This window comes from Buteo buteo, chromosome 16, assembly GCF_964188355.1.
Source record: "Buteo buteo chromosome 16, bButBut1.hap1.1, whole genome shotgun sequence".
Classification (NCBI taxonomy): Eukaryota; Metazoa; Chordata; class Aves; order Accipitriformes; family Accipitridae; genus Buteo; species Buteo buteo.
In genome coordinates this window covers 11,808,685-11,836,313 of record NC_134186.1, presented here as the reverse complement: position 1 = coordinate 11,836,313, position 27,629 = coordinate 11,808,685, and the positions used below count along the sequence as shown (strand labels likewise).

The 27,629-nt window shown below is 39.4% G+C and overlaps 1 protein-coding gene across 4 annotated transcripts in view; it reads left to right on the top strand.

Moving 5' to 3' along the window:
• Positions 1–27,629, top strand: part of CHID1 (chitinase domain containing 1) — a 129,926-nt gene that overhangs the window by 27,216 nt on the left and 75,081 nt on the right. For all 4 annotated transcript variants that reach the window (XM_075047048.1, XM_075047045.1, XM_075047046.1 and 1 more), the window contains 2 exons: positions 21,097–21,198; positions 23,583–23,738. In XM_075047048.1, coding sequence (XP_074903149.1) covers positions 21,097–21,198; positions 23,583–23,738 — 258 coding nt within the window. The remainder of the gene's footprint in view (positions 1–21,096; positions 21,199–23,582; positions 23,739–27,629) is intronic.

The following is a 27,629-nucleotide window of genomic DNA, read 5'->3' as shown; positions in this document are numbered from 1 at the left end:
GCATTTTGATGGTTAGGATATGCACCAAGCAATTTGTCCTGTGTGATGGATATCCTTTTAAAACACCTGTCTTTAGGTTACAAGACAGTAGCCGCTCCTTGAATAGCAGGTGATTCTTTATCTCTTGAAGTTGTTTGGAATCTGTAAATGAGAACAGGGAAAGTCTCAAGTAAACAAACTCAGTTGCCGAGGAGAGCAGCTCTGGTGCTGGCAGGATCCGCAGCGGAGCACTCCAGCGCGGTGCACAGGGGCATTCCCAAACAGGGGAAGCTCTGGGGAGCTGGGAGACCCGCCGAGAGCCCACTGCTCGCGCCACAGCGGCTGGCAGGACCCGGCCAGGGCCGGGAGCAACGGAACAAGTCATGTCTGTCCCCCACCCCAAGCCCCTAAGGAGTGTTAGTGACCAGGAGTGTGGCTAACAGGGCACAGCGCGGCAGGTTGTGCACCAGTTTGCACAGCAGGGTGGGCAGGAAGGCTGCTCAAGCTCTGCCAGCTCGACCGGGAAGCAATGGTATCCACCCAGCAGAAAGCCATGGCCTCTCCAACCTCTGCACCCGCCATGACCGACACAGCTTCCCAGACGGTGCTCCGATGGGAATGGGCTGCCACCCAGGTGTCAGGCTGCAGGCTGTGCCCTACTCTTACACCAGTACCTAGCAGTGAGCACACCAGTGGGAGGTTCACCCAGGTAGAGGAACTCTTCTGCTTAGTGACAGAACACCAGGAGGTGAGTAGGTTGAGGAGTATCATGGAGCCGAGAGAGAGAGATTACTGGAATCACACTCTACCTTCCCTGGGACAGGCCTGTCGGGCAGACAGGGCACGTGACGGGGAGGATTCCCCATCCTCTCTCCACCTGACTGAACATGGTGACTCAAGAGATAGGGGACAATGGCAACAAGTACCTGCCTGGTGCAGCAGGCTCGTCTCCTCTGTGACTACCCCACGTTACCAGGTGCCCTTGCATAATAGGTATGAGGGTCTGCAAATAGAACTGAACAATGACAAGGACGATGGTTCATCTAGGTTGGAAGAGTTGCCAATGTTAAGTCAGCCTACACTCTGCATCAAAACTGCTTCCATAAAAAAAAAAAAAGACATGTCACCTTCTTAGGAAGTTCTCTCCTGCCAGAACAGATGGCCCAATATGCAGACCGGACCCACTTCTTAAGGAAAGTCTGCTGCCTCCCTGGGGCCTGGGTTAAAAGTGTGATGAGGAAACTTCCTACCTGGGTATGTCCCTCGGATTATTATCCATTATTTATTTTTCATGTAAGCAGCAACACAGTTGCAACAAGAAGTCTGAGGGCAATCAAGAGAGACTTCGGAGCCTTGGGACAACTGGTTAAGGGATCAGGAGCACAAGTAGTGTTCTCCTCTATCCTTCCAGTTACAGGGAATGATGAGGGAAGAAACAGGAGGGCCCAGCAGATAAATACTTGGCTCTGAACCTGGTGTCACTGGAATAATGCTGAGGGTTTTGATCATGGGTCGGTCTACATGACACCAGGTCTGCTGGCAACAGACTGGGTACAGCTGTGTCAAAGGGGGAAAAGGATCTTTGCGCAGGAGTTGGCAGGGCTCATTGAAAGAGCTTTAAACTAGATTTGAAGGGGAAGAGAGATAAAACCAGGCTTGCTAGAGATAAGCCTTGGAGTGGCATGCCAACATTTGAGGGACGGTGTGATAGCTAGGTCCTTTGGTCTGCCGTCTCAGTGGAGGTAGGGGATGGAGATCCACATGACAGCAAAGACGCAAGGGTTATTGATGTGTTAGAAACCACGGAAGCACCTGAGAACAGTCACATAGGAATCAGGGTGTCGCCCCCCAAAAAGGTGGCAGGATCAATAGCCCAACCGAAGTGCATTTACACAATACCCACAGCATGGACAACAAACAGGAGGAGCTGGAAGCTGTCATGCAGCTGGAAAACTATGATATAGTTGCAATCACAGAAACATGGAGAGATGAGTCACGCAAATGGAGTACTGCAGTGGATGGCTATAAACTCTTCAGAAGGGATAAGCAGGAAAGGAGAGGTGGTGGGTTAACCCTGTATGTTAGGGAGTGTTTTGGCTGTCTAGAGCTTGATGATGGTGATGAAAGGGTCGAGTGTTTATGTGTAAGAATCAGGGGGAAGTCCAACAAGCCAGATATTGTGGTAGGAGTCTGTTATAGACCACCCAGCCAGGATGAAGAGGCAAACAAAATATTCTATAAGCAGCTGGGAGAAGTCTTAAAATTGCTAGCCCTTATTCTCATGGGGGACTTCAACTTACCAGACGTCTGCTGGAAATACAATACAGCAGAGAGGAAACAGTCTAGGAGGTTCCTGGAGTGTGTGGAAGAGACCTTCCTGACACAGCTGGTGAGTGAGCCAACTAGGGAAGGCATCCCGCTGCACCTCTTGTTTGTGAACAGAGAAGGACTTGTGGGTGATGTGACAGTTGGAGGCCATCTTGGGCACAGCGATCATGAAATAATAGAGTTTTCGATCCTCGGAGAAGTAAGGAGAGGGGCTAGCAGAACTGCCACCTTGGACTTCTGGAGGGCAAACTTTGGCCTGTTTAGGGGCCTCGTTGACAGAGGAAGTCCTGAAGAGCAAAGGAGTCCAGGAAGGCTGGACATTCTTCCAGAAGAAATCTTAAAGGCAAGGAGCAGGCTGTCCCTATGTGCCAAAAGACGAGGTGGTGGGGAAGAAGACTGACCTGGCTGAATAGAGAGCTTTGGCTGGAACTCAGGAAAAAAAGAAAGTTTATGACCTTTGGAAGAAGGGACAGGCAACTCAGGAGGACTACAAGGATATTGTGAGGTTGTGCAGGGAGAAAATTAGAAGGGCCAAAGCCCAACTAGAACTTAATCTGACCAGTGTGGTAAAAGGCAATAAAAATGTTTCTATAAATACATTAACAACAAAAGGCAGACTAAGGAGAATCTCCATCCTTTATTGGATGTGGGGGGGAAGCATAGTGACAAGGGAGGAGGAAAAGGCTGAGGTACTTAATGCCTTCTTTGCCTCAGTCTTCAATAGTAAGACCAGCTGTTCTCAGGACACCCAGCCCCCTGAGCTGGAAGACAGGAACGGGGAGCAGAATGAAGGCCCCATAATCCAAGGGGAAATGGTTAGCAACCTGCTACACCACTTGGATATACACAAGTCTATGGGGCTGGATGAGATCCACCCAAGGGTACTGAGGGAGCTGGCAGAAGTGTTCACCACTTTCAATCATTTACCAGCAGTCCTGGCTAACCGGGGAAGTCCCAGTTGACTGGAGGTTAGCAAATGTGATGCCCATCTACAAGAAGGGCTGGAAGGAGGATTCAGGGAACTACAGGCCTATCAGTCTCACCTCATGCTGGGGAAGGTTCTGCTGGAGCAGATCACCTTGAGTGCCATCACGCGACACGTACAGGACAACCAGGTGATCAGGCCCAGTCAGCATGGGTTTGTGAAAGGCAGGTCCTGCTTGACTAACCTCATCTCCTTCTGTGACAAGGTGACCTGCTTACTGGAGGAGGGCAAGGCTGTGGATGCTCTTTACTTTGACTTTTGTAAAGCCTTTGACACCACTTCCCACAGCATTCTCCTGGAGAAACTGGCAGCTCAAGGCTTGGACTGGCATGCTCTTTGCTGGGTAAAAAACTGACTGGATGAGGAGGCCCAAAGAGTTGTGGTGAATGGAGTTAAATCCAGCTGGTGGCTGGTCACAAGTGGTGTTCCTCAGGACTCAGTATCGGGGCCAGTTCTGTTTAATATCTTTATCAGTGATCTGGACAAAGGGATCAAGCACACCCTCAGTAAGTTTGCAGATGGCACCAGGTTGGGTGGGAGAGTTGATCTGCTGGAGGGTAGGAAGGCTCTACAGAGGGATCTGGACAGGTTGGATCGATGGACTGAAACCAACTGTATGAGGTTCAACAAGGCCAAGTGCCGGGTCCTGCACTTGGGTCACAATGACCCCATGCAGTGCTACAGGCTTGGGGAAGAGTGGCTGGAAAGCTGCCCAGCAGAGAAAGACCTGGGGGTGCTGGTTGACATCCGGCTGAATACGAGCCAGCAGTGTGCCCGGGTGGCCAAGAAGGCCAACGGCATCCTAGCCTGTATCAGAAATAGTGTGGCCAGCAGGAGTAGGGAAGGGATCATTCTCCTGTACTTGGCACTGGTGAGGCCGCACCTCGAGTACTGTGTTCAGTTTTGGGCCCCTCACTACAGGAAAGACATTGAGGTGCTGGAGTGTGTCCAGAGAAGGGCGATGAAGCTGGTGAAGGGTCTAGAGAACAAGTCCTGTGAGGAGCAGCTGAGGGAACTGGGGTTGTTTAGCCTGGAGAAAAGGAGGCTGAGGGGAGACCTTATCGCTCACTACAACTACCTGAAAGGAGGTTGCAGCGAGGTGGGGGTCGGTCTCTTTTCCCAAGTAACAAGTGATAGGACAAGAGGAAAGTTGTGCCAGGGGAGATTTAGATTGGATATTAGGAAAAATAACTTCATCAAAAAGGTTATCAAGAACTGGAACAGGCTGCCCAGGGAAGTGGTTGAGTCACCACCCCTGGAGGTATTTAAAATATGTGTAGATGTGGTGCTTAGGGACATGGCTTAGTGGTGGACTGGGCAGTGTTAGGTTTACAGTTGGACTTGATCTTAAGGGTCTTTTCCAACCTACATGATTCTATGATTCTGTGAAATATCTCGACTTATTTGACATGCCATTGAGAACTTTTTGGGGGTCTTTTTTTAAGGAAGGTTACATTACTAAGAGCTTGTTTTGTCATACCCTGAACATAAGATGAAGCTACAAAAAGCACTGGTTACTTTGTCACTGTTAATAGTTTTAGAATTACAGACAAAAAGCCTGTTAAAGTAGTGATTGCTGCATTTCTGGGGGAAAAAAAAAAATCTGCTTAAACCCTCCAAAACTTTGTATGTATCATTCATATTTAAAATGCATGGAAGACAATTTTAAAAACAGATAGTTTCAATTGTTTAAGAAGCCTCACGTAACACAAGGCAGCTTTATACTTGAGTAATTTTATCAAGTCTAGCATGATAATACTAGATGTATATCAGACCTTGATCCTTGGTTTAAGTAATAGTATGAAAAATAGCTGCTGTTCTTACCTGTGTCGTAATAACATGCTTACCAGTACAAAGCAGTGATCATTGAGCAGTATGTTTTCATTTAACCTTACGGGGCATAGTGTTTGGGATTATTGGCAAGAATGAAGAACATTGTAAACAAATCATTAGAGCTATCACTGTCCTCATGAAATTCTCAAAAACATTACTACTGGTAAATTGCATACAGTTTAGCTAGAATAAATTGTTATCTCCTGGCCAGTTTCTGATAGTACGTATCAAAGTAGTATTTAAATTAAAACCAAGCATGTTTGTCTCTGATAAAAAGGTGCACTTAACCTCACAGTTTCACATCTGGCAGAAGGACTGTAAAGCATTAGTGGAAATGTGAAGTATAGTTCCTCGTCTCTAAAACAAAAGCTCTCAGTACGAATTTGATGTAAGTACCAGCTTTCTTAAAATGGTCCACTCTGCAGATGTGCAACTGTCAGACTGGGATGACATTTCAGGTGGGACCCATCAGCAAACCCTGTATGGAAGAAATAAAACAAAGTCTCTTAATGCTTTAGTATGAGTCATATTTTCTAGACCTTGGATTGTTCTTCTCTGGACTTTCTCTAAATCTTCTACATCTTCCTTGGTTCCCTGAACCATATATTTTAAGCCGTGGCCCTTAGATTTTCCAGGAAGAAATATGCGTCCATGTGGTGTAGAGCAGAATGTATAGGGACAGCACAGATCAACTGTGTGGCACATGCCTAGCAAGTCTAGTATATTCTGGATGCATTAGACCTGGTGTATATGCAGTATAAAAATCAATCTTTGCTGGTCCTCTGCAGAGTCTGCTGGACCTCTGTAAAATCTGGGCCAAAGAAGTGGTTGGGCAATATATCTTGTATGAAAGTGACCTAAAGCATTTTCCTAAAACAGTAAGGCTGGTGGATTGTTTTTAAGATTGTGGAAGATACCAGATAGGTAAGTATACATTTAACAGGCAGTGATCAGATCTTGAAGTTATTCCAGAAGCATTAAATATTATCTGGAATTAATGCCATGAGATTAAGTAAAGATGGATATAAAATATTATTTTAAGGAGGGAGAAGTAAAACGTGGAAATGCATGGAAACTTTCTGGGCAGATCTGTGTTGGAAGAGGCTCAGACAGTTTCAAAATGCTGAGGCAACAGTGCTGTGGGATGTAGGGAAAGGGAGACCTTTCATTTTGAGATGATTGGCAGGGAGCTTTCAGGGCGACAAAAGGTAATTACTCTGCTCTCAGTGCTAGGCAGGTCTTGTGGAAAACTGAGTCTGGGTGCTATATTTATAGGAGTATGTAGAAAAATTAGAGTGTGTAGAGGAAAGCAAGAAAAATGGCTAGAAATATGGATAATGTCTCCTTTGAGCAAAGTTTGAAGAACTGTACTTAGTACATTAAAAAGAGGAAAAAAAGTGTCAGGAGACATAATAAGTCTCCAAATGTGTCAACAGGGGCTGTATAAGTGACAGTGATACATTGGTCTTTACATCAGCTTGGAAGAGAAGGATAAAAATACTCTTCATGATAAAGAATTCTTAGGTTGAACACTAGAAAAATAATGTCAGATGGCAAAATACTGTAGAAGCACTTAGGAAAATTTTGGAATCTTCATATGCATTTTGAACTTGATGATTCACATCTAGGTAACAGGTGATGCACAGCTGTGTGAGAAGAAAAGGGAGAGCAGCACCTTTATTAATTTCTTTGGGTGGCAGAATTAATGCTCCATAAATGCCTGTTTGGCAGAAGAGTGCAAGGAAGCAGAGCTGGGCCAGCGGGAGAAAGAAGAAAAAGAGTACACTCTGTTGTGAAACTTTCTTCCTCTGTTCCAGGAACAAAGCAAACACTCATAAATACACCTTCCCCCTGTTTCTCTTGAAGAGCAGTGGGCAGCTCCATGTGAGGGGATACTCCTAGGACTCAAGCTGTCCTTATTCTTTTTTTAATAGATACTTTTGAAGGCTTTCTTTGTTAAGCCTTCCTACTAAAGTTTTAGGTAAGCTAGAAATCTAGGGAAGTTTTTCTTTTAATTGTGATTAAAAAAGGGGTGGGTGAGGCAGACACAGCAAAGGAATGGAGAGAGCTGAAGATACCTAAGTCAGGTTTTGGCATTCTGTTCTTAAATTGAGACTTCATAGGCTTGCTTTTAGCCTCAATGAATTAAAGTGACAGGTAAATATTTCCAAAATAATGTCTAAAGCACTGAAGGGGCCCATGCTGTTAAGTTTATAGTCTTATGTGAATTTTCATGAGTTGTCTAAAATTGACAAAATGTGCCTATGACAAAACATTTTCTGTCAGATACTGTGCTGGCTGTTTTCTCCTTGCTCTGAAAAGTTTGCCACATCTGTATGTGAAGCACAGCATCTCAAAGTGTGTTTCTGCTTCGCATCCATTCTCAGCTAAGTGCGGTTATATCCCAAACATCATTTTTAAATGCTGCTTCTTACTGTGGCTGATCTCTTGTTTGATTGGGGAAAAAAAGGTGAAAATCATAGCAATTCTTACATTTCAAACAGTCTGAACTCTTAAGATTTTGTAACTGATTTGGGTTATGCTGAGGTTAAGTGTTATAGACATTGCTTTTTTAAAAAGCAATGACAAGTTGCTGGCAGAGGATATTTTTGGTTTACATATGCATTATGAGACAAAGGACTTTGAGAAAAATTGAAAATATCTCGAGAGCCATTACTGTATCACTGTTTTTAGAGTAGGGAGATTATAAAGCCTTGACAGTGTTTTACTGTGATTCAGCAATTTTCCTCTTTTCAGCCTCAGAGTGTTTTTGATTTAAAACGTTAAAGAGAATGCATTTTATGTTCAAATGGTGGTTAGTACTATTTTTAAAATCTTCATTAAAGTATATTCATTGTTCTAGGAGCTGGATCTGTTGACATTCCTGAACAAGGTCAGGAGGAATGTTCTGTACTGGTTTTGCTTTAGTTTTGTGGTAGTGGGGGCAGAGGGTGGACAAGACTGATTCTAAATTCCTGTATTTTTGTCACAAAAAGACTAGCTGTCTTGTTTGGTAGCTTTGAAATAGCATTCTTCATTCATTGAACAGGAAGTTTGCTATGGTGAGATGTGAGTATATGGAGTTAGCCTAACTTCTTCGAGGAGATTCCTGGGGAAAAAAAAGAGGCAGTTAACACAGATTCCTATTTAGCGTCATGCTGTTTAGGCAGAATTATTCCAAAATTGATAGTAATCTGGACAAATATTTAGTCTTTTGTAAAAACATATAGCTGAAATCCTTCTAGAACTGTATGGGGGCTGTAAAGGTTAGACTATACTAATCCTTTCTTTGGGAAGGAAGAAATTGTATTTCCAGGAAAACAAGACATTATCATGTTAAAAAATTCTTTTGGTGGAGTAGAAAGTGAAGAGAAAACTTTTCTGGAGAAATTGGGAAACTTTTTCTAGTGTGTCTGCTGTTTATGAAGAGATATTTATGTAACAGGGTTTTCTTCCTTTAGACCACTGGTTGACTGTTCAGAATAGGTGGATTTGTCTTTGTGTTTTTCATTTGTTGTGAGAATCAGCTCTCTCTTAGACCTCACTATAAGTTTTATGGATCAAGATCCACCTTTGTATTAGGGGGAATCCTAGAATTGTTCTGTATGCAGCAATGGATTTGGGGGCTGGACACCCTCCAGCATTTTGAAGTGATTGATCTTTTTAAAATGTTCTTGCTAAAGTTCAAGTTATTACTACCTTTGTTATGCCAAACTTAGTATAATCTCTTAAGATAAATGCTCAAACAATATACGTTTGCTGTCTGAACTTTAAAAGAAAGCTAGACAACTGAATTAATGGAAGTCACTTGTTAAGCAGCTGGAACCAGAGATGGCTGAAAAGCAGGATTTCCAATTTGTGCCAAAATATCCTGCAAACCAGAAGTTTTGATGTTCATGTTCTTCAGCTTACTCCACTGTAATGCTGTTTTAATACCTGTTTGTTCTTCAGAGAGTTTGCAAAATACTTCTCTGCTATGCAGCAGCCTTGCTCACAACTTGTTACTTGCTTGTGAAATGTGCAGTTAAATCGGTAGTTGAGCATGTCTTTTGTTTTTCACTTTTTTAGATTCTAGGCTTTGAAAAGAGCCTATTAAAGTTGCTGCAGTCTTGGCAAATAATCTATATCAAATTTGTTTGTCTTTATTGGCTTCTGTAGCCAATGCTACAGCAGTAGTGCAGCTGCTTTCATTTGAAAGCTGCAGGAACCCAAATCACTTTGTTCAAATATTTGAACATAATGTATGCTCCTTTGGATGTTCGTATTTCCATATGTAAGAGTAAAAAAAAAAATATTTTAAAAAAATCTACAGCCTCTCTCCCTGTTAGTTAAAGCTTCTCTAGGTACATACTGTCAGTATTTTCCACTTCTAAACTTCCACTTCTCCAAAATTAAGGTTTTTAGTTACTCAGTTTATTTTTGCTGCAAAAAGTTTGTGGACGTGAAGGACTCTTATTAGCTTCACCTCTTACTTTCCAGAGCTGCTGTGCAGTAACAGTTACCAGAACCTATGCAGTCTTCATTACTGCTATCCAGCAGCAGTGGATATCAGCTTAGTTTTGCTATCCTACCTCTTGGGGGAGAGATTGGCAGCAGGGCAGACAACTTGTCCCTCCTTTTACTTTATACTGTCGTGGTCCTTTCCTATAAATATGCATATGTACTTGGCTGAAAAGTAGGAAGAGTAAGATGGAAAATTGCTTTTTGACCTCACAGTTGCCCAGCTCAATGGATCCAACAATTGACCAGTGTTTTGTATATGTGATAAAGGAAACAATTGTTTTAGTCTCTTGGAGGTTGATTATGAACGGATACTTGTAATTATTAAGGTAATCTGTGTTTTTCACCAGGAGTCTGTCATCTTTAGAAGTTGCTGCAGATTCAATTGCCTTGCCATAACTTTGTGTATACAGAACGTTATGTTTGTGGGTTCACTATTCTGGTATATATGGACTGTTTTCCTTAGAAGCATTTCTAGCAAGTAGTAATTTTTATGCAGAATATGCAAGTAAACAACAGGGTAATTTTTATGATAATGTCTGGTAAACAAATTCAATTAAATTATAAACAGCTTCTAAGATGTCTCTGTTTTGGAGTGAAATGGGAAATGTCACTTACTTTTAACATCATTCTCATGCAGGACTATGTGGGCCAGAATGTAAAGCCTTGAAATTTTGGTAAGTAAATAATGCCAAGGATCAAAACAGCAGGAAACCTATTGCTTGTTTCAGATCGAGTTTTAAATTACCAGATTATGTCAAATAACAGCATACTAGAAAAACCCCTTTGTAGACTAGTGTTTATTAAGTACAATTCTGTTTTACCAATACCTACACTTAATGTTGTGAAAGGTTAAAATTTTTGTGAGAAATCTGACCATAATAATCATATTTTGTTGGAATCAATAATACTCTTGCTGCAGTTTCCTGATCTTTCTCCATGTCTGATTATCTTTCTTACTTTTCCATCCAATTTGACAAATGAGGTCACATAAAGCAAGCAATTCTAAAAATGATCAGTGTGTACTCATTGTAGAGTTAGCTAGTATATACACCAGGTATGCTCTCCCATGGTTGTTGTTGCTAATAAAGAAATTTGTTGCTGGAAGACAATCCCTTTGGGCAAGCAATATACAGAAAATGGGACTTGGGAAGGAAAATCTGGAAAGTATTAACTATGCACAGTTTCCTATTTGTTGTGCCTAGTTGATAATAGCACATGGCCCTCCATTATTCCTGTAGTTGTCAATCTTCCTGTGAGTAGCCTAAAAAAAAAGGCACTGTCAGGAATATGGAGAGTACAGTTACATATCAAGAGGTTTTGAAATCCGGCTCTGTGCATAAAATTCATTGCTCAAGAAGGCATAGAAATGACTCTTAAGTGGGATGTCTAGGCTAGCTGACTGGCGTTACAGTTTTTATTGCATATTAGAGAACCTGTAAAATACGTGTGACTTGGATCACAAGATATGGCTCGAGATACAAGTTTATATTGAGGGAAGCAGAAAACTGGGTAGGAAATGACTACTGACTACTGAGTAACAGTTACTGGAGAAAGTTTAATAACCTCTTCAAATCATAGTAATACTATTGAATCATACTCAGAGTCATGCTGTTGGGCTTATGGGTTTTGTTGCTTCCCTGTGTAAAGGCTTAAAGTATAGGTATGTCAGTCACATCTCTTTTTAAACTGAATTCTGTTAGCTTCAGTTAATCTGGATGCTTGTTAACGGCTCTAAACTACATCTGTTTTCCTCGTCAATGACTTCCCTGGTTTTGCTGCTGTTTGTTGGGCTGCCAGCTCAGTACAGCATGGCTCTGACTGCAGCCATGAAAGGTTCAATGCATTTTGTATAGATTCAGAAAGGACTTGAGAGGAACAAATCTATTCTTAGAAGTGGCTTTTTAAAGACTATGCCTTACTATATAAAATTAATGCAACCAAGGTCTGACTGCACTGATATGTGCTGAAGCAGGTGTACACATCAGTTTTTAAATTCCCTCTAGGGAGAATTATTAAAATAATCTGTAGATCAGCTAATGATGGTCAAGGAGAAAAAAGAGTGGAATATATTCCTCACCATGTCTAGCGTTTGTAGCTCTACCAATTCTGAGCCAGCTGCTGTAGAGCAATTACTGCATAAGTTTCAGTGTGAAGTTGGAAAACTTTCAAAAACAAAAAAGAGCATTTTAATCTTTGCAAGGAGGAATTAAGCTTACATTTGGTGTGTTAGAGTTTTTAAATTAGGCTCGTATGCTCCAGGGTACAAGCTTGTTTTGCATGATGTTCTGCTATTGGAGCATGGCTTTCCTGGGCATTAAGCCCTGGCATGAAAGGCACTAGAATAGTTTGGAAATTAGGAGAACCAAATGGTGACACAGTGGATGTTCATTTATGCATAGTCTTGCTTAAATGACTCCTCTGAAGAGGCTGAAGTAACATAATGGAAACAGCATTGAAGGAGAGCAGTTAACATCCCCCAAAATGGAAACAGTAAATACAATGACAAGGATCAGGAGAAACTTTTTCTTCTTTGGTATTCAGATTGTCTGTTGTTGTCAAACAGGTGAATTTCTTATGTTGGCTTAAGAGTTTCAGCTAAAAATTCTTAAGGTACTTGAAAAATGTAGTGTAAATGGTGCAGACTGGTCTGCCAGCATGCCTCAGCTCTAAGGACAGCAGTTTTCAGGCTCATTTGTCCCTAGATGTCTGCTGGGATTTCATACTTTATTTTCAGGACATATAATTTTTGGCATATTTCTCCTTCTTGACTTCTGCTACGGTTTAAACCAGATGGGCCACAGGTAATTAGTTTGGCTTCATGAAAACTGTGTAGGCTACTCCATGACAAGAACAGATCCTGTGTTTCTCCCTATTTGGAGAGCAAGTACTGCAAAGGCAACAGCTGGGATGAGATATGTATATTAAGGAAGAGTGCCAGCCCTCAATGTTCTGCAAAAATTTCATTTGGTACATAAATACCATTTTGTTTCCTGATGAAAATACAGCAAGTTTTTCCTTGTCAGTCTGTTATCGTTTACAGTCCCCTAGTGATATGAAGCACTCGTACTGTGTGAAGTAACCACTCCCAGCTCTTTTGTATTGTGAATCTGTAGCACTCGGTTAGAAATTTCTTGCTTGTCAAGCTGGCTAGGTTTTGTTGTTTTTTAAATGCCTATCCTAATCTGAGAATTTGGTAAAGAGATTCTTGCCATTAAGAAAACTTGAACATGGTCAGTAATGCTAATAAAATCAGTCAGATTTGTGTTTTTAGGATGCACTTGGTGGAGATATATTTTTATTTTAAATTGTGATCTCTTCTGTGGACAACTGACAGATAGCCCTTATGCTCTTTAAAGGCATATGAATTTTACCATTCCTATCATGAAATCAATGCAGCAGCCAAAAACAGTGCACGAGTAGGGTTGCCGGTTTTTATTTCTGAATTTAAGCTACTATCCTGAATAGTAGAGAATATTATTGGAAGGTGCATTATCCTAAGGCAAAATAAACTATAACAACATGACTTTTGGTAGAAGTTTATCCAAAAGATCTTAAAATCTACCAATGAATGAATGTTATTACAGTGCTCCCAGACTACCTGCACCATTGCAAAGTTCTCCCTAATGTCTTGCCCAGGCTTGCCAAAGTAATTATCTTGGGACATTCAGGCTGTTCCAAATCATTAGAAATGAAATGCTAAATTTTCATGTTTCCATTAAAATTCGCCTTTCTTCATTTGCTTATTCTTTCATAATTTTTATCTCTTGGAATGATGTTTCTCTGACTTATTAAACAGTAAGGTAGTCTTTCATATTACATGAGCAAAACGTGATTTCTAGATGTTAAGAAGATGGGAGTTAGTTGGGAGGGGAAGGAACCTCCTGCTTTTGTCTCTGCCATCATCTGTCTCAACATTTTTAGTGTGTGAAACTGGGGGAGTGTTCTAAGAGTAGAACCAGATGAAAAGCCATGACTGGAAGAGTGTATGTGGGCAGTGGTGATTGCACTGGTTTTATGGAGTTACCTTTCAGTTTGATTTTTATTTCTCTTTTAGAGGAATAGGACTTTCATACAGATTGTCAAAAAAAAAAAAAGAGAAGATATTTATACTAGCTTGAAATTTTTGATTTTGCAATGTACAGTCCATTTGTAATATTGATCTGGGTTTGTAAGGCCATGAAATCGGATACTATGTTTAAGCTCTGATTTAACTGAGATTTGGATCATATCATTGCATGCAATTCTTCAGTTCTTGCAAATTTTGTCCTGAGAAAGGAAATAATGAAAAATAATGCTATATTACAAATGCGTGTGAACATATTTGAATACTAAGCATGTGCATTTTCAGAAATGCTTAACGAGTAACATGCATCTCTGTAAAAGCCTTGATACCTTGTCTGCAAGGAGGTACTCACTGAGGGAGAGAGGTCAGAGGTGGAGATCATGCTGTGCTTTTTAAAATCTCCAATCAACTGCATGGAATTCAGCCCCTACTATGTATTACATCTATTTTCATCTGTCTGAGAATCTCTCTTTTTTGGTTAATCATTCAGTATGGTCACATTCTTTTTTGACAGCAAGGATTAGATCTGTAATTACTGTTCACGGCTTTGAACAGTGGTATCATGTCAAGGTCCTGTTGTTGACTTGCCTGCTTCATCCAATACTACTGCAGACAGACCTTAATTCTATTTTTAGCACGATTTCTGAGGTAACAAGGTGTCTGTAAGCTTTATCTCTTCCATTCTTCATCTTTCCGCAAAAGCTTTTTAGCATTTGACCAGTTTCAAACAAAATTGACATAGACATAGAGTTTTATTAGTCAGGTCCCTGCGACTTCATAGGCAGCTGGACAGATGAAGGTGACCCACCTTTTTTCCCCAAGACCCAGCAGTGAAAGGGCATTGTAAATGGAACATCTATAAGACAACAGAGAATCTATTTGCAAAACATCCATGGAAACCAGGATCCACATAGAACTGTTTTCTAAATATTGATAGTGGAGAATTACTTCAGTGAGCTGTCATCCTTACAAAGTTCTGGAGAACCAGAAAAGAAATAGAGTAGTTACAAAACTGCCAAGAGGATTTTTCCTGAAAAGAAAATGGTTTCAGATTTAACTTTATGCATTTCACTCCTTCATTATCAATGCCAATAATTGTGTAGTGAACAGGGTAGAGATTTTAGCTCTTTCCTCTATTTGCTGTAGAACAGACTGGATGCAGGAAGAAATGGTGAATTTTTATTCAGTGATTGTGCATTAGCTGAGTACAGTGGTCTGTGTTCATAAAATGCAATAGCATTATACTTTAGTGCAGCTAACTGCAAGGAGCTATGGAAACCAATAATATTGGATGGTGAAGAAAGATGGGAAGATTTGCAAACAGTTGCTTTACAGAGAAAACAGAATTATACACAACAAGAAAATTAAGTTATTACTGAGAAGATGACTTCTGAAATATATACAGGAAACAAAACTAGTCAGTTTTCCATTATGAAGGACTATTCAAAGACATCAGGATACTGAAAACTTCTCTTTTATAAGGGAGGGAGAAGGTGAGGTAACCAAACAAGAATGCAGTTCAAACTTGCAGGGAATAGCAGTCAGTTACAAGACCTTTTTCTTTTTCGCATTTCATTTTGAGAGTAATCATAGTGAGACAAGAAGTAATTGAGAATGTAGATTCATTTGAAACTAAATGAAAGTGACTTGCATGGTTGAAGTATTTTTTCCAGTCTTTCAATATGAAAGACTACAAAGTCAAAACCTTATAGAAATACTTAACCACTAAAGCACTAATGGGAATTTTGATACACATGACCATATGCTATTTGGAACATTCAGGTAATAGACATTCTAGGCTATGAAACAAACTCCCCTGTGGTTATTTTAGACATGAAAGGATAGAATGGTGAAAAGGGACTGTGAAATTCTAAGCTGTGTATACAGAAATACCAAGGAAAATGGGTGATTCTTCTAAGTCTGTGACGTCCCTATAATAGTTTCTGTATATATATATATATATAGCAGAGTGCCATCAAAAAATACTGACAAATTGTTGCAAATATGTGCAAATAAGACCTATGTTCTCAGGGGAATAGTTTTTCCTGTCTTGTTGTGTTGTCTAGCAGAAATTTGTGTCAGGAGCCTACAAATGGAAACAGCAAATCTCTCAACAAAATAAGGAGCTTCTTAGGTCAAAAGTGACATAGCTAAGAATGGGAAGAAATTAATACTGGGCCTTGTAAACAAGGTTTCAGCAGCAAAGTCAGTATTTTATCCAAGAAAATGCATCTGTTAAAAGCATGTGGTGGAAGCTTTATCACCTCTCAAGGAAATGGGCTAGTCTAAAACAAAAGTGTTGATGTGCCTCAGGGACAGCTGTTGTTCTCTGTATAAGAAAAGGATTGTGTCACTTATTAGAAATATTCCTGTATCTTAAACATTATGCTCAAAAAGTAGAGTGCTTTTTCTCTCAGTAACTCAGTGGTTCCCTACAAAGGGACAGGAAAGATGGAATATTTTCCATTGGAAGGGACTTAAAACGATCATCTAGTCCAACTGCTGGTCACTTCAGGGTTGACCAAAAGTTAAAGCATGTTGTTAAGGGTATTGTCAGTGTTTAGGAGGCATTTGGACAGGCTTGGGGGATCAACCGCTTCCAGCATTTGACCACCCTCTCAGTAAAGAAATCCTTCCTAATGCCCAGTGTAAACCTCCCCTGCCACAGCTTTGAACCATTCCTATCACTGGATACTTCGGAGAAGAGCTCAGCACCTCCCTCTCCACTTCCCCTCCTCAGGAAGCTGCAGAGAGCAATGAGGTCACCCCTCAGCCTCCTTTTCTCCAAACTAGACAAACAAAAAATCCTGAGCTGCTTCTCATAGGACATGCCTTCCAGCCCTTTCACTAGCTTTGTTGCCCTCCTCTAGACGCATTCAAGGACCTTCACATCCATCTTAAATTGTGGGGCCCAGAACTGCACACGGTATTCAAGGTGAGGCTGCACTAACACTGAATACAGCGGGATGATCACCTCTTTTGACCAGCTGGTTATACTGTGTTTGATTCACCCCAGGATGCGGTTTGCCCTCTTGGCTGCCAGGGCGCACTGCTGACTCATATTGAGCCTATGGTCAACCCGCACAAGCACCTGGGATAATGTCCTATACACATCATGATGCACATTATATCCAGGCCTCAGCTGAAACGAATGATTTGTTGTATATGTAGTATCAGAGCTGTGTTTTTACTGCAGTTAAAGTGCCATAAATTTCATCTCTGTGGTGAATTTCTCCTCATGGAGTAACTTTTACAGTCCATATAGATGCAAATTTTGCGAAGATTAGATGGCTGTTTCCAAACCTGATTATTTGGGGATTTTGCTAGTATATAGTAAGTTTCAGAGTTAACTATGTTGAACAGTGATATAAGAATCATGTAAGAACACTAGTGCATTTGAGCAGAATGTTAAGGAAACTGAATGACATTTGCTTAAGGTATTGAGTTAGAAAAATAGAAATGCAAATATCATATGAAGTGTCTGGCTCTTAGAACAGCAATAAAAAGGATTTAGTATAAGCTAACATAAAAAGAGTACCCTTTTCTGCTTAAATTTACTTCTTGAATCCAAATTGTTTCGTATTTATAGTGCATGTTGCATAATTTCAGTATATTTTTAGGCCAGTAGGAGCAGGTTTCTTTAAACAGCAGATTTGTCTTGTGTTAAGAAATATTAGTTGATCAGCTTAAATAAGTAAGTTTTAAATAGAATGAATGGCTTAGACTTGTAATGTTGTGTGATTTAGTATGCTATTCACTTACTTAGCATGATTAGCTAGATTTGCTGAAGCCTTGGGCTGCAAGCTGCAAACTTTCACACAGATTTGCTGAACTTGTACCGAATTTGTATCTATTCAAGCAAGACAAGGCCTTCGGAGCCAGCACAAAACAGAAGATGAGGAGGGCACAACTGTCAACAGCAGCTGCAACTAGACAAGATAACAGCTTGCCTGGAGACAGTGAAGGAATCCAATAAGGAGTCAGAAGATCTCAGGCCAGAATTGCTATTGGACCAGAGGGGGCGAGAGGCATGTGGAGATCACGTGAAGGATGGATGCATAGTCTGTAAGGGTATAATTGCTCAGGGATTTCTTTGTTCAGGGTCCTCTCCCTGGAAGCACCCAGCTTGAGCTGATCCTGCTGCTATACCACTCTATTAAATTACTTATTTTTATGAGATTCAGTACCTGAGACTCTGCTTTGGGAAACCTAGGGTTCGAACTGGAGAGTGACTAACACCGGACTCCTGAACCGAGCTGCTCTTCTTTAACACTTGTATTCAGTGTTCAACTTCCCTCTTAACAAGTACATTTGTTAGACTCCAAATGAGATGTAATTTTTGAACTGTGTCATTTGGTGAACTCAAAGCAAATGAAGCAGTTCAGAAGTTGGGGTTAATTCCATGCAAAGAGACTTTTCAGATATATTAAATAATTTGCTTTTCCTATTATTCATGTTCATATACCTGACTTCTGCTCCTTCACATTTGTAATGTTGATAGTGAGCAGATAAAATCATCAAGGTTTTAGTCATCTGACAGTTTAATAACAAGCTGTCTTTAGTATGTATATTGTACAGTGCTGATAAATGATGATGAAGTTTCTGCCACTTCACTGAATATTTTGGAAACAGTATTCAAGGCTTAGAAGAATGACAGGCTTTTGGCTTAGACTTGGAAACTTCTATTCTCATGGACTTTGCATATTTTGTGCCAAGTGTCTTGACTTTCTCTGTGCTGGTTTTCTCAATGATGTAGTCAGTGGAACATACCTGCCTTTGAGTTAAGTTTACGATTAAATATCAGAATGATTGGAAAACCTCAAATGAGAAGCATAATAGCTGTTGAAAAAGATTTAGTTTTTATCCTTGAGGGCCAGTTTTCTTGACTCAGAACAATTCTGAAGGCATGAGTCAAATAGTCTTGGTTTTGCTCCAGTGGACAGTTTTCCGAAGTGCGTGACTAGAGCAGAATTGACTGGTGGTGCTGATTGAGCTGGTGAATGGTGCTTACTTCCCGTGAAGAGTGGTGGTGACGGGCAAAGCGTATTTATTGCTGCTGGGTTTGTTCCAAGTTCAAAATTTATGACCTTGCTCCTTGCTCCTCAGATGGCATTCCTTTGTAGCGGAAGTAGTTCAATTACAAGCTTGTTTTGGAGAAAATGATGACAATATCCATTTTAACCTTCTTTATTTTTTTAATATTCCTTGACAGTTTATATGAAAAATGGATGTTACAAGTTACATATTCAAATTTCATTAAAGTACTACCCAGCATAATCTATAAAGCAATCCAATTTGCCCTAATATCTAATACACATTATAATTACTTTTTATGCTTTTCCCTTCATGAGTAATCACAATCAATTTACTGAAAATGTGTTTTGCTGGAGTTTGCGTTGGGGAATTTCTTTGCCTACAGACATCCAGGTTGCCGTGACATTGTTTCAAAGATGTCTTTCATTTTCTTTATTCTTGTAGAACAACTGTAGTTTGCAATTCCAATAAATAACAAGCAGACAACTATCCAAAAAACTGAGGTCCACCAATAGGTTCCAGAAGTGAAGATTTGTTTTAATTTGTTAAAACCCTGGAAGGAAAGGGATGGGATTTCTCCTTAGTACGAAAACTGTATCACTGGTTCTGAAAACTTGAGAATTCCAGAATGCTGCTATGCTTCATACAGATTACAGCCACATAATCCAGTGTATGTTTGGTCAGGTTCATTGACCTGACTTGCAAATATCATTTGTGCTTTGCTCTCTTATAATATTACAGGCATGTTAAATGATTTAATCTGCCGCACTTAGTAACATGTATTCCGTTAACCTCTTTCCTAACGTGGTGGAACAGACAGTGTCCTTGTAAACTGATAAATGAACACTGTTATGCTCTGATGATCCACTCGGCACATATTGTTGGATGGAGAAGTTGTAGACTGATCCAAAAGAGATAAGGGTCAAAATAAGTGATTTTTCAGTTTATTACTTGCATCTGTCACTGAGCATCTTTTTGTTTTTTACATTTAAGATGAACGTGAATGGTTTTAATGTGTACCTTGTTTCAACAGGGGCTGTCTACTAATTTCTAGATCAAGTAGCAGTTTCTGATATTATAGGGAAGATCTGGATTCTTCAGTCTCTCTCCTCTACTCTCTGGAGGAATCATGTACAGTCCTTGTACATGCCTCTCGAGTGGCAGAGTCACACCACAGAGTTTGTAGCTGTTAAACCACTTTTTTTTTTCTTTTTCTTTTATTTTATAATGTTCCCCTATGCACCCTGGTCTCCCAAGCTGTTTAGAACAATATGCTACTTCTCTACCTGCCTGTCTCATCTTAACATGCTTCAGAGCCCGGTTGCTGAGGACATGGTTCTCCTGGCAGCAGCTTCTCCTTTTTAGTTCAGTCCCATCTCTGCAATGTGTTTAAGGCTGCCTTATGTTCCCTGCTCTGCTATGTGTGCTGCTAGTTTGAAGTTACGAATTCTCTTCTAAAGAGATTCAACATTTTCAGGCAACTTGTGTGCATTGTTTCTGAGTTGAATGGTTGAAGGAAGTCAGTAGTCTCTATGAGTCCAAAACTATCAAAAATATACCACCTCACCCAAAAAGCTAAGGCAGATATTAACCCAGTTAATAAGCAAAAAAAAGGGAGAGGTAAGAATTGTGTTCCATATTTCATACAACGATATGCAGAAGGCATAACTAGACTTTTATCTAGAGAAGGTCATAGAATGGATTCTTCCCTCTACCAAAGAAGAAAGAAATGGGTGTGTGTTTGTCGAAAGAAAAGAGGTTTGTATAGTCTTTTGCTAAAAGCAGGCAGTTGTATTTGCCTTCTGCTTTTTAGGACTTCTTTGGAAGGGAATGAAAAGAAACTAAAGTGTTTTTCACCAGTGAGAAAAAATTTCTTAAGTACAAGCTGAAATTATCATTCTTTTTGAGATTAATAAAAAAATTACCTTTGGTTTATGTTTTTTTTATCAACAGCTGCACCCATCCATTTATTTAAGTATGGCTGAGATAACTTAGTTTTATCAAAACCAGTTTGACAGGCCAAGTAATTAAAGGTTTTGTAAAAGCCTTTGGAGTTCAGTTGATTGCTACCTAAGGCAATTTGATTAGTCCACAGCCATTGTAATCACTATTGTAACCATGCTGGAAATGCTTATTTGGTAAGTATGCTGTGAAGTCTGATTCTTCCCGCTGGCATCATAAGTAGTATTGAACAGGTTTTTTTCTTAGACATTTATTATAAGAATGGCACTGAAATGTCTCTTTTTGCCACCTCAGAATGAAAGATTTTTCTTACCTGATCAAATGGTATGAAAACCGAAGGAAAGAATAAGGCAGGTTATTGTAGCAATTTATCTCTTCCTCTTGTTTTTGTTTTGCTTTGTTTTAAAAGGACTAACCAACCAGGAATGTTCACAAAGAAAGAATTTGATCAGTTGGCCTCAGCAATAGACAGCTTCAGTCTCATGACATATGACTATTCAACACCACAACGGTAAGAGTCCATCTAACATTCGAAGAAGATTGCTGAAAGAACTGATTCCCAGTTAAGTCACTATTAAATCCACAGTATGTGTTCATTTTTTTTAGTTAAGTGCATAGTGTGTTTTAACTGTATCAGATACTAAAGTTTGGATTAGTAATTAGGATAGGTGATTTTTGAACAAGCCAATAACTCAGGACATTGTTTAACAGAAGTGTATATTTGGCACCCAGATATTGTGAAGTGAAAGAATTATCCTTTTACTAGTTCCATGTCACTTATTCTTTTCCAGGCCAGGTTCTTTTGTTTTTAGTTATTTAGCACAGTTCTGCAGGATAGGTACACAAATAACCTAGTATATGTCATTGTTGAAAAAATTAGCTTTAAAGCACAATTGACAACTCATTTGCTTCATTCTATGGCAGCACCACTAATGTGGACATGCTTGAATATTTTTTTCCATTTTTCTACTAGTCCCTGCCTTCTACTCCCTTGTACTGGTACAGCTGCTTATGCATCAGTTCATCAAACCAGATCAGGGAGCTGATCTGACTCAAAAATAAAACAAAACCCCACTCTTGTACATGAATATTCATTTTCAGGAACTTAATTAATGTTTTTAACTGTGTGAAAGTGGAACAGCAATGTAGTTGAAAGATCCTTAAACTCTACAGAGACTGTTTATGTTACTATTCTCCAAAAGCTTGGTTCATTTTGCCTCCAAATTGAAGGTAAGGATATGCTTTTGGAATTCCTAGGAGATTCTGTATATCTTGCTTCAAGCTGGTTGTCCAGAGTTAGTATGTGTGGTAAACCGGCAGATTTAGAAATGGCATCATTTTTATGTTTATTACATCGCTAAAACCTTTGTCACCTGTAGTATATTAGCATTTTGATAATGTCTAGACAGGTTTAACAGGAATTTTTGTCTCCTCTGAAAAGAATTTATATACCTCCTTCCTATCTCTCACTAAGCCTGTGTCTATATCTTCAAGCCTAGCGACCTAGGGGAGAACAAACACAGGCAGTAATGTGTACTGAAGTTAGAACAGGTTTTTTTTACTCTCCTGCTGGAATATGCAGCGTAGACATAGCCAGTTTAGCTTTCCTCTAGGTAAATCTGATATCTATGAGGATGAAGTGCTAAGGGTTTTTGTACAGGCTATAAAAACCATTTGGAACCCTGAATGCATTTTGAAATGCTGTGCTGTAGGCTGCATCTTTCCTGTGTGGCAAAGCTGCACCATGCTTTATGCCATGTTAAAATCACAGGTTCTGTGATGCTACAGTCACATCTTCATGCTTCCACTGGTGCTTTAAGTTACTTAGACCTGACTTAGAGCTGCTAATCTTTTTACTTGAAAGGAGGAGGGAAGCATTCTTCGGTTCACACCCGTTGTATTTGAAATAAATGTAGTTTCTGAGATGTAATGCTTTTTAGTCTGAGAAAGGATTTGATAAAAAGAATTCAAATATTTTTTGCTTGAATTTGCTTTGGTTGGTCTGAGTATATGAAATACAGGATAATACATATGTTTTCTCACATTTTTTTTGCCTTTAAATATGCACATAATTTCCAGCAACATTCCTATACTGTATTAACACATTGAGTTTTAATAGCACAGATATCCCAAAGGCTTTGAGGCAGATAATTAGTAGGGAGTAGATGATGTTGATATTTGTAAGACTAGAATATGCGTTTCCTTTTATCATGTTAGTGAGTGCCTTTTATCATGTTAGTGAGAGTTTGCAATTAAGCCTGCTCTCATCTCTGAGAAAGCAATGGAATGAGCATGATATCCTGATGCTATATGTATGATAATTCAATTACTCTGTGTGTTAAGGCTCTACTCTTTTCTTAATGTAGCTTTTTGTTAGGTAATTGCCTATTTGGGATTTTATCCATAAATAAGTGTTAAACAATCATTGAAACCTGTCTTGCTTACCAGTCACTGATTTTGTAGTTCTTTCTGTAAGTAAATGGTGGATTTTGTCCCAGTATGTTGTGCCAGTTTACAGTAAAAAAAATTGAGGGTGGTATTAGAAAACTACTGAAGTCATACAGAGTTTTGAATTATTGTGTGGGCAATGTGCCAGGCCCAGTGACAGAGAAAATGTGCTAGGTAGAAACCTTTTCTTACCCACCATAAGAAGTTTTGTGTTCCTTCACCTTAGAAATGAATCACAAAGTCAAGAGTGGGACAAATGCATTTTGTGCATCAGTACTTCAAGCCACTGAAGAATGTGCATTTAACCTTCATAGGATTGTAGGTTAACCTTCACTGATTTTTGTGTGCCATGGTTTGCTCTTTACAGTTGCACTAGTCAAAAAGAGAAGACTAAGAATGAATGTATACTTTTTCTGACCACCTGTTTGATTTTTGCTAACTTGACAGACCTGGTCCGAATTCCCCTCTTCCCTGGGTACGAGCCTGTGTTCAAGTACTGGATCCTGATTCAAAATGGAGGAATAAAATACTTCTAGGCCTGAATTTCTATGGCGTGGACTATTCTGCTTTGGGAGCCTCTGGGGAGCCAATCCTTGGTAGTAGGTAAGACTCCTCTGGATAGTACTTATGTATGATATATTCTCACAAAACTCAGAAATTCACAAGTATTCTTGTTTAGAAATATGGATGTGTTAGTAACATAGAAATGGCAAAAGTGATAAATCTGCACATGAAATAGTAGCTCACCAGTTAGAGTAAGACCTGTAACTTCTCTTCCCTGTACAGAAGTGCAGATAGATGGCACAGTTATCCTGTCAGAACTCCTATGGAAAAATAATTTGTGTAGTTTTTACTTGTTCCTCTATCCATGTTTGTACATGCAGTTTGTGATCTTTGTGTTAAAATGTTCTGCAGTAGTCACTTAGGCTCTGTATCATTTTGGGGGTTCATGCAGTTGACCTAAAGATTGTTTCTCTCAACTCCTGAAGTTGTTACCTGTTACTTTGAAATTTGATGTTGGTTTCAAACAGCAATATGCCACCAAGTTTCTTTTGAGTAAAAAAAGCTGCAATAAGCTCACCTGGAGACAAAAACCTATAATAAGATAAAAGGAAGTATTCCAAAGGCAGCCTGAAACTTTATATTGATTCTCAGAGGAAAATGGTTGTTTTAGTTTTGGGTAATAACCACCTATAATAACAGTGAGCTTTGTAGAAACACAGTCAGGGTATAGTACATCAAGCCAGAAGAAAAAGCAAGAAAAATGGTGTGAATTTGGCAGGAAAATCGGGTTTGTTCAGAAGTTCGTTATTAATTTGTAGAATAGAACCAAACCAAGTGGAAACAAACCTAAAGCACAAGAGGTGACTGTTCTCACTTTCGCAGGTTACTAAGTTCATTACACCAGGATATTTCAATATAGTAAGTATTTCAATGCCTAAAAAGCAATCTCTATCTGAGGTGGATTGTGTAAGGTAAGGGACTGAATTTTTTGTGTCCGTGCCTTCAGTTACAGAAACAGTTTGTCATCATTGCACTTGCCTCTGCTGTCTTCCTGCTTCAGCTTGGCTGTTTGCAGGCGTATAATACTGTAGACACAGTTTTCTCCCAGTGCTGAATTGTGCCTGAATCTGGCTGAATAACAGAAAATGACTAACATGTGGGGAAAATAAAGCCATTGTCTACAGTGAAAGGTATATAGTGAGTATATCAGAATGGCTTCTCTAAAGTTAGTTGTAGTGGTTAGGCAGGAAAAATACTCAATATTCAAAGCAATGTTGATTTACAAGCCTATTTATACAAGCTCAGCACAATGAATGTAGCTTCACTGTAATATTTACAGTTCCTTTTGCAGGTAGCAGTATAGTACTATCTAGCAGAATTACAAGATCTTGCTTTTTTTCTGAAATGAAACTTTTGGAATGAAGTTTTCACTTGAAAACATACCACACACTAGGATGGCATCTTCCTTTACTTTTCATAGATTCTTCTGGACTATATTATAGTATTAGTTCATGTTGCTTTTAATTAATGGCAAAAATGTCCTAGCCAAGAGTTATGTATGGTTAATCTAACTTGTACCGAAAGAGGCTATGTTTACCTGTATGTAGAGCACCGGCGCACAGTATGGGACAGTATGTTTTAATACAGAGAATGGTCCTGTTAACATACTCTTCACTGGCAGACCACAATATTGTAATTTTTCAGGTATCTACCAGAAGCAAGGTTCTGGACAAAGTCTTTAAGAGACTTTGAGTTTATACATAAAGCACATTAATTTTCACTTTGCTGCTTTACCTATTTAACATTGGTCAATGGTTAACTTTATTTTTCCAGAAATATATTTTTGAGCATGCACAGTTATGTATTAGTCTTTGCTGTATATGTCATGTAGTAATGTAATCGTAAAATACGTTCAAGGTAAACCAGCTTCATCACAGGCCAAGCTTCTGACATAAAACAGAAAAAAGATTATTAGTGTAAAATAAGCTTTCTGCCACTTGATTGGTAACAGGCTGTTTGTAAGGAAGTCCAAGTTTCTAGCATCTGTGAGTCTTTGAAAACTATCACTATCACATCCAATTGAATCCCAGAATGGGCACAGCTTGTTCAGAGATGCTCTCCCCGCCCTCCCTACAGAAAAGTTTCCCTTTTATTCCATTATTAATGCTCTGGCTACATCAGGTGGTTTTTGTTCTCTGATAAGACACATGGCTGAGGCTGATCCTATTCCTTCTCATTTTTTTATCTGCTTCATACTACATAAACAGACTGCTCAGAAGCTGTGTCCAGGGTAGAAGTGGATGGCTTGATTACTCATTTTTCTCACCTTGGCTTCTTAGTTAATTTGAGCTTTCAGTTTCTTGGTGACTGTAATCCAGTGTTAGTCATAACCTGGAAAAAGTGTTGAAGGATGGAGTCGTGGCTCCTTTAAAGCACCATCCATATGTTGTAGTGATAGTGACATTAAGCTGAAGTACTAGTATTAAAATCAATTCAAAATCTATTCAGGTAAGTGCAGTATGGTGGGTATCAACTTTTTTGTTCTAGATTTTTCTTCAGATTTTTGCATCTGAAACTTATTGTATTTACAGGTCTCCAACATGCCAGTATTCCTTGGCACACTGTAAGGTGCACACTGATTTGTTGAAGCATATTCATTGGAATCTGATCATCTTTGATAAGAGAGCTGGAGAATTGGCAAATACACAGTAGCAAACTGTATATTCTCAAGTTGTTTGATGTAAATGTAGTATGCACTTAAATTGATTATTAGTATAGCTTATACGTAGGATTGCATGCAGAATGCAGAAACCTTTGCTGGTCTCATGTTTGTGTTTTTCTTTAGGATAGGAATTATGTGATGGAAGGAGGCCCTGAACATAGGTAGATTTCATTCACTGAATATTTTTTCAGTCCAGAAGTTCATAAAATAACTTTCAATAGAATTCCTATTCACATAAAATACTATCTGGCAGTGGGTTTTTTTTATTGTGGAATGTAATCTAAAGGAAGAAGTACTTGGTTACCATTTTGCTGAAAAGATACACAACCTTTCCATGTAATATCCTTTTTCCTTCATACACGCCATAAAAAGTAATACGTATATGTGTATGTGCTTGTGTACATGTGTGCGTATATATATATTAGGATTAGATTAAATGAAAACAATATTTCTTTTATGGCACAATGTATTTTGTCTTTGGGTGTTGTTACAGTAGGAACTACAGCTTATATTTGCAGTAACAATGTGTTTGTCTTGCAGCTAGGTCACAAGTATTACTTGTTAATACAATGATTCAATCTCAGAGATTATAGCACATTCTGGTGCTTTAATCAACCAAGTACCATTGTTGTTTAGCTGCTGGGAAGCTACATTCCTGTTTATATTTAGTTCTGACATAATTTGTATGAAATGCTAAGCCTGAAATAAAGGTATTGTGCCTGTGATTCCCCAAATCACCTGTAGTGCTTCTGGCAATGTTTTCTGCCCTCTGGCTGTCAAGTATCAGGTGTCCAAACTGCTAAGATGCAGTCATTAAAACTTACCACTGTATTAAAATCCTGTCAGAACATAACCATCTGGTGTCGCTGACTTGTTGCTCTAATCATCAGTTTGTTCCAGCATGTCCTCTATTGATACTGCAACCTGACAGTATTTCTTCTTCACCTCAAAAGTGTATGTCTTGGGTAAATAATTCTTCAGTATACCCTGAAGCTTAAGAAACTGTTTAGCCTTTCTGCAGAATCTTTACCTTTGAGTCCTTTTTGAGACCTGTAGTCGGTCAGCAAGCGCCTGAATCTCACAAGCTTCTTAACTTCCGATGTACTTTTTTCACCTTTAGCTATCTGCTCTTCAGAATCTCTCTTAATCATTGGGACATTATATTTCAGTTGCAGTAATACCCATTGTTTTCTTTTGCCTTCTCATGGGAGGTTAGACAGCAGTGCAGTGGTGTTTTCCATTCCATGCCATCTAAAATCTGTAGCCCT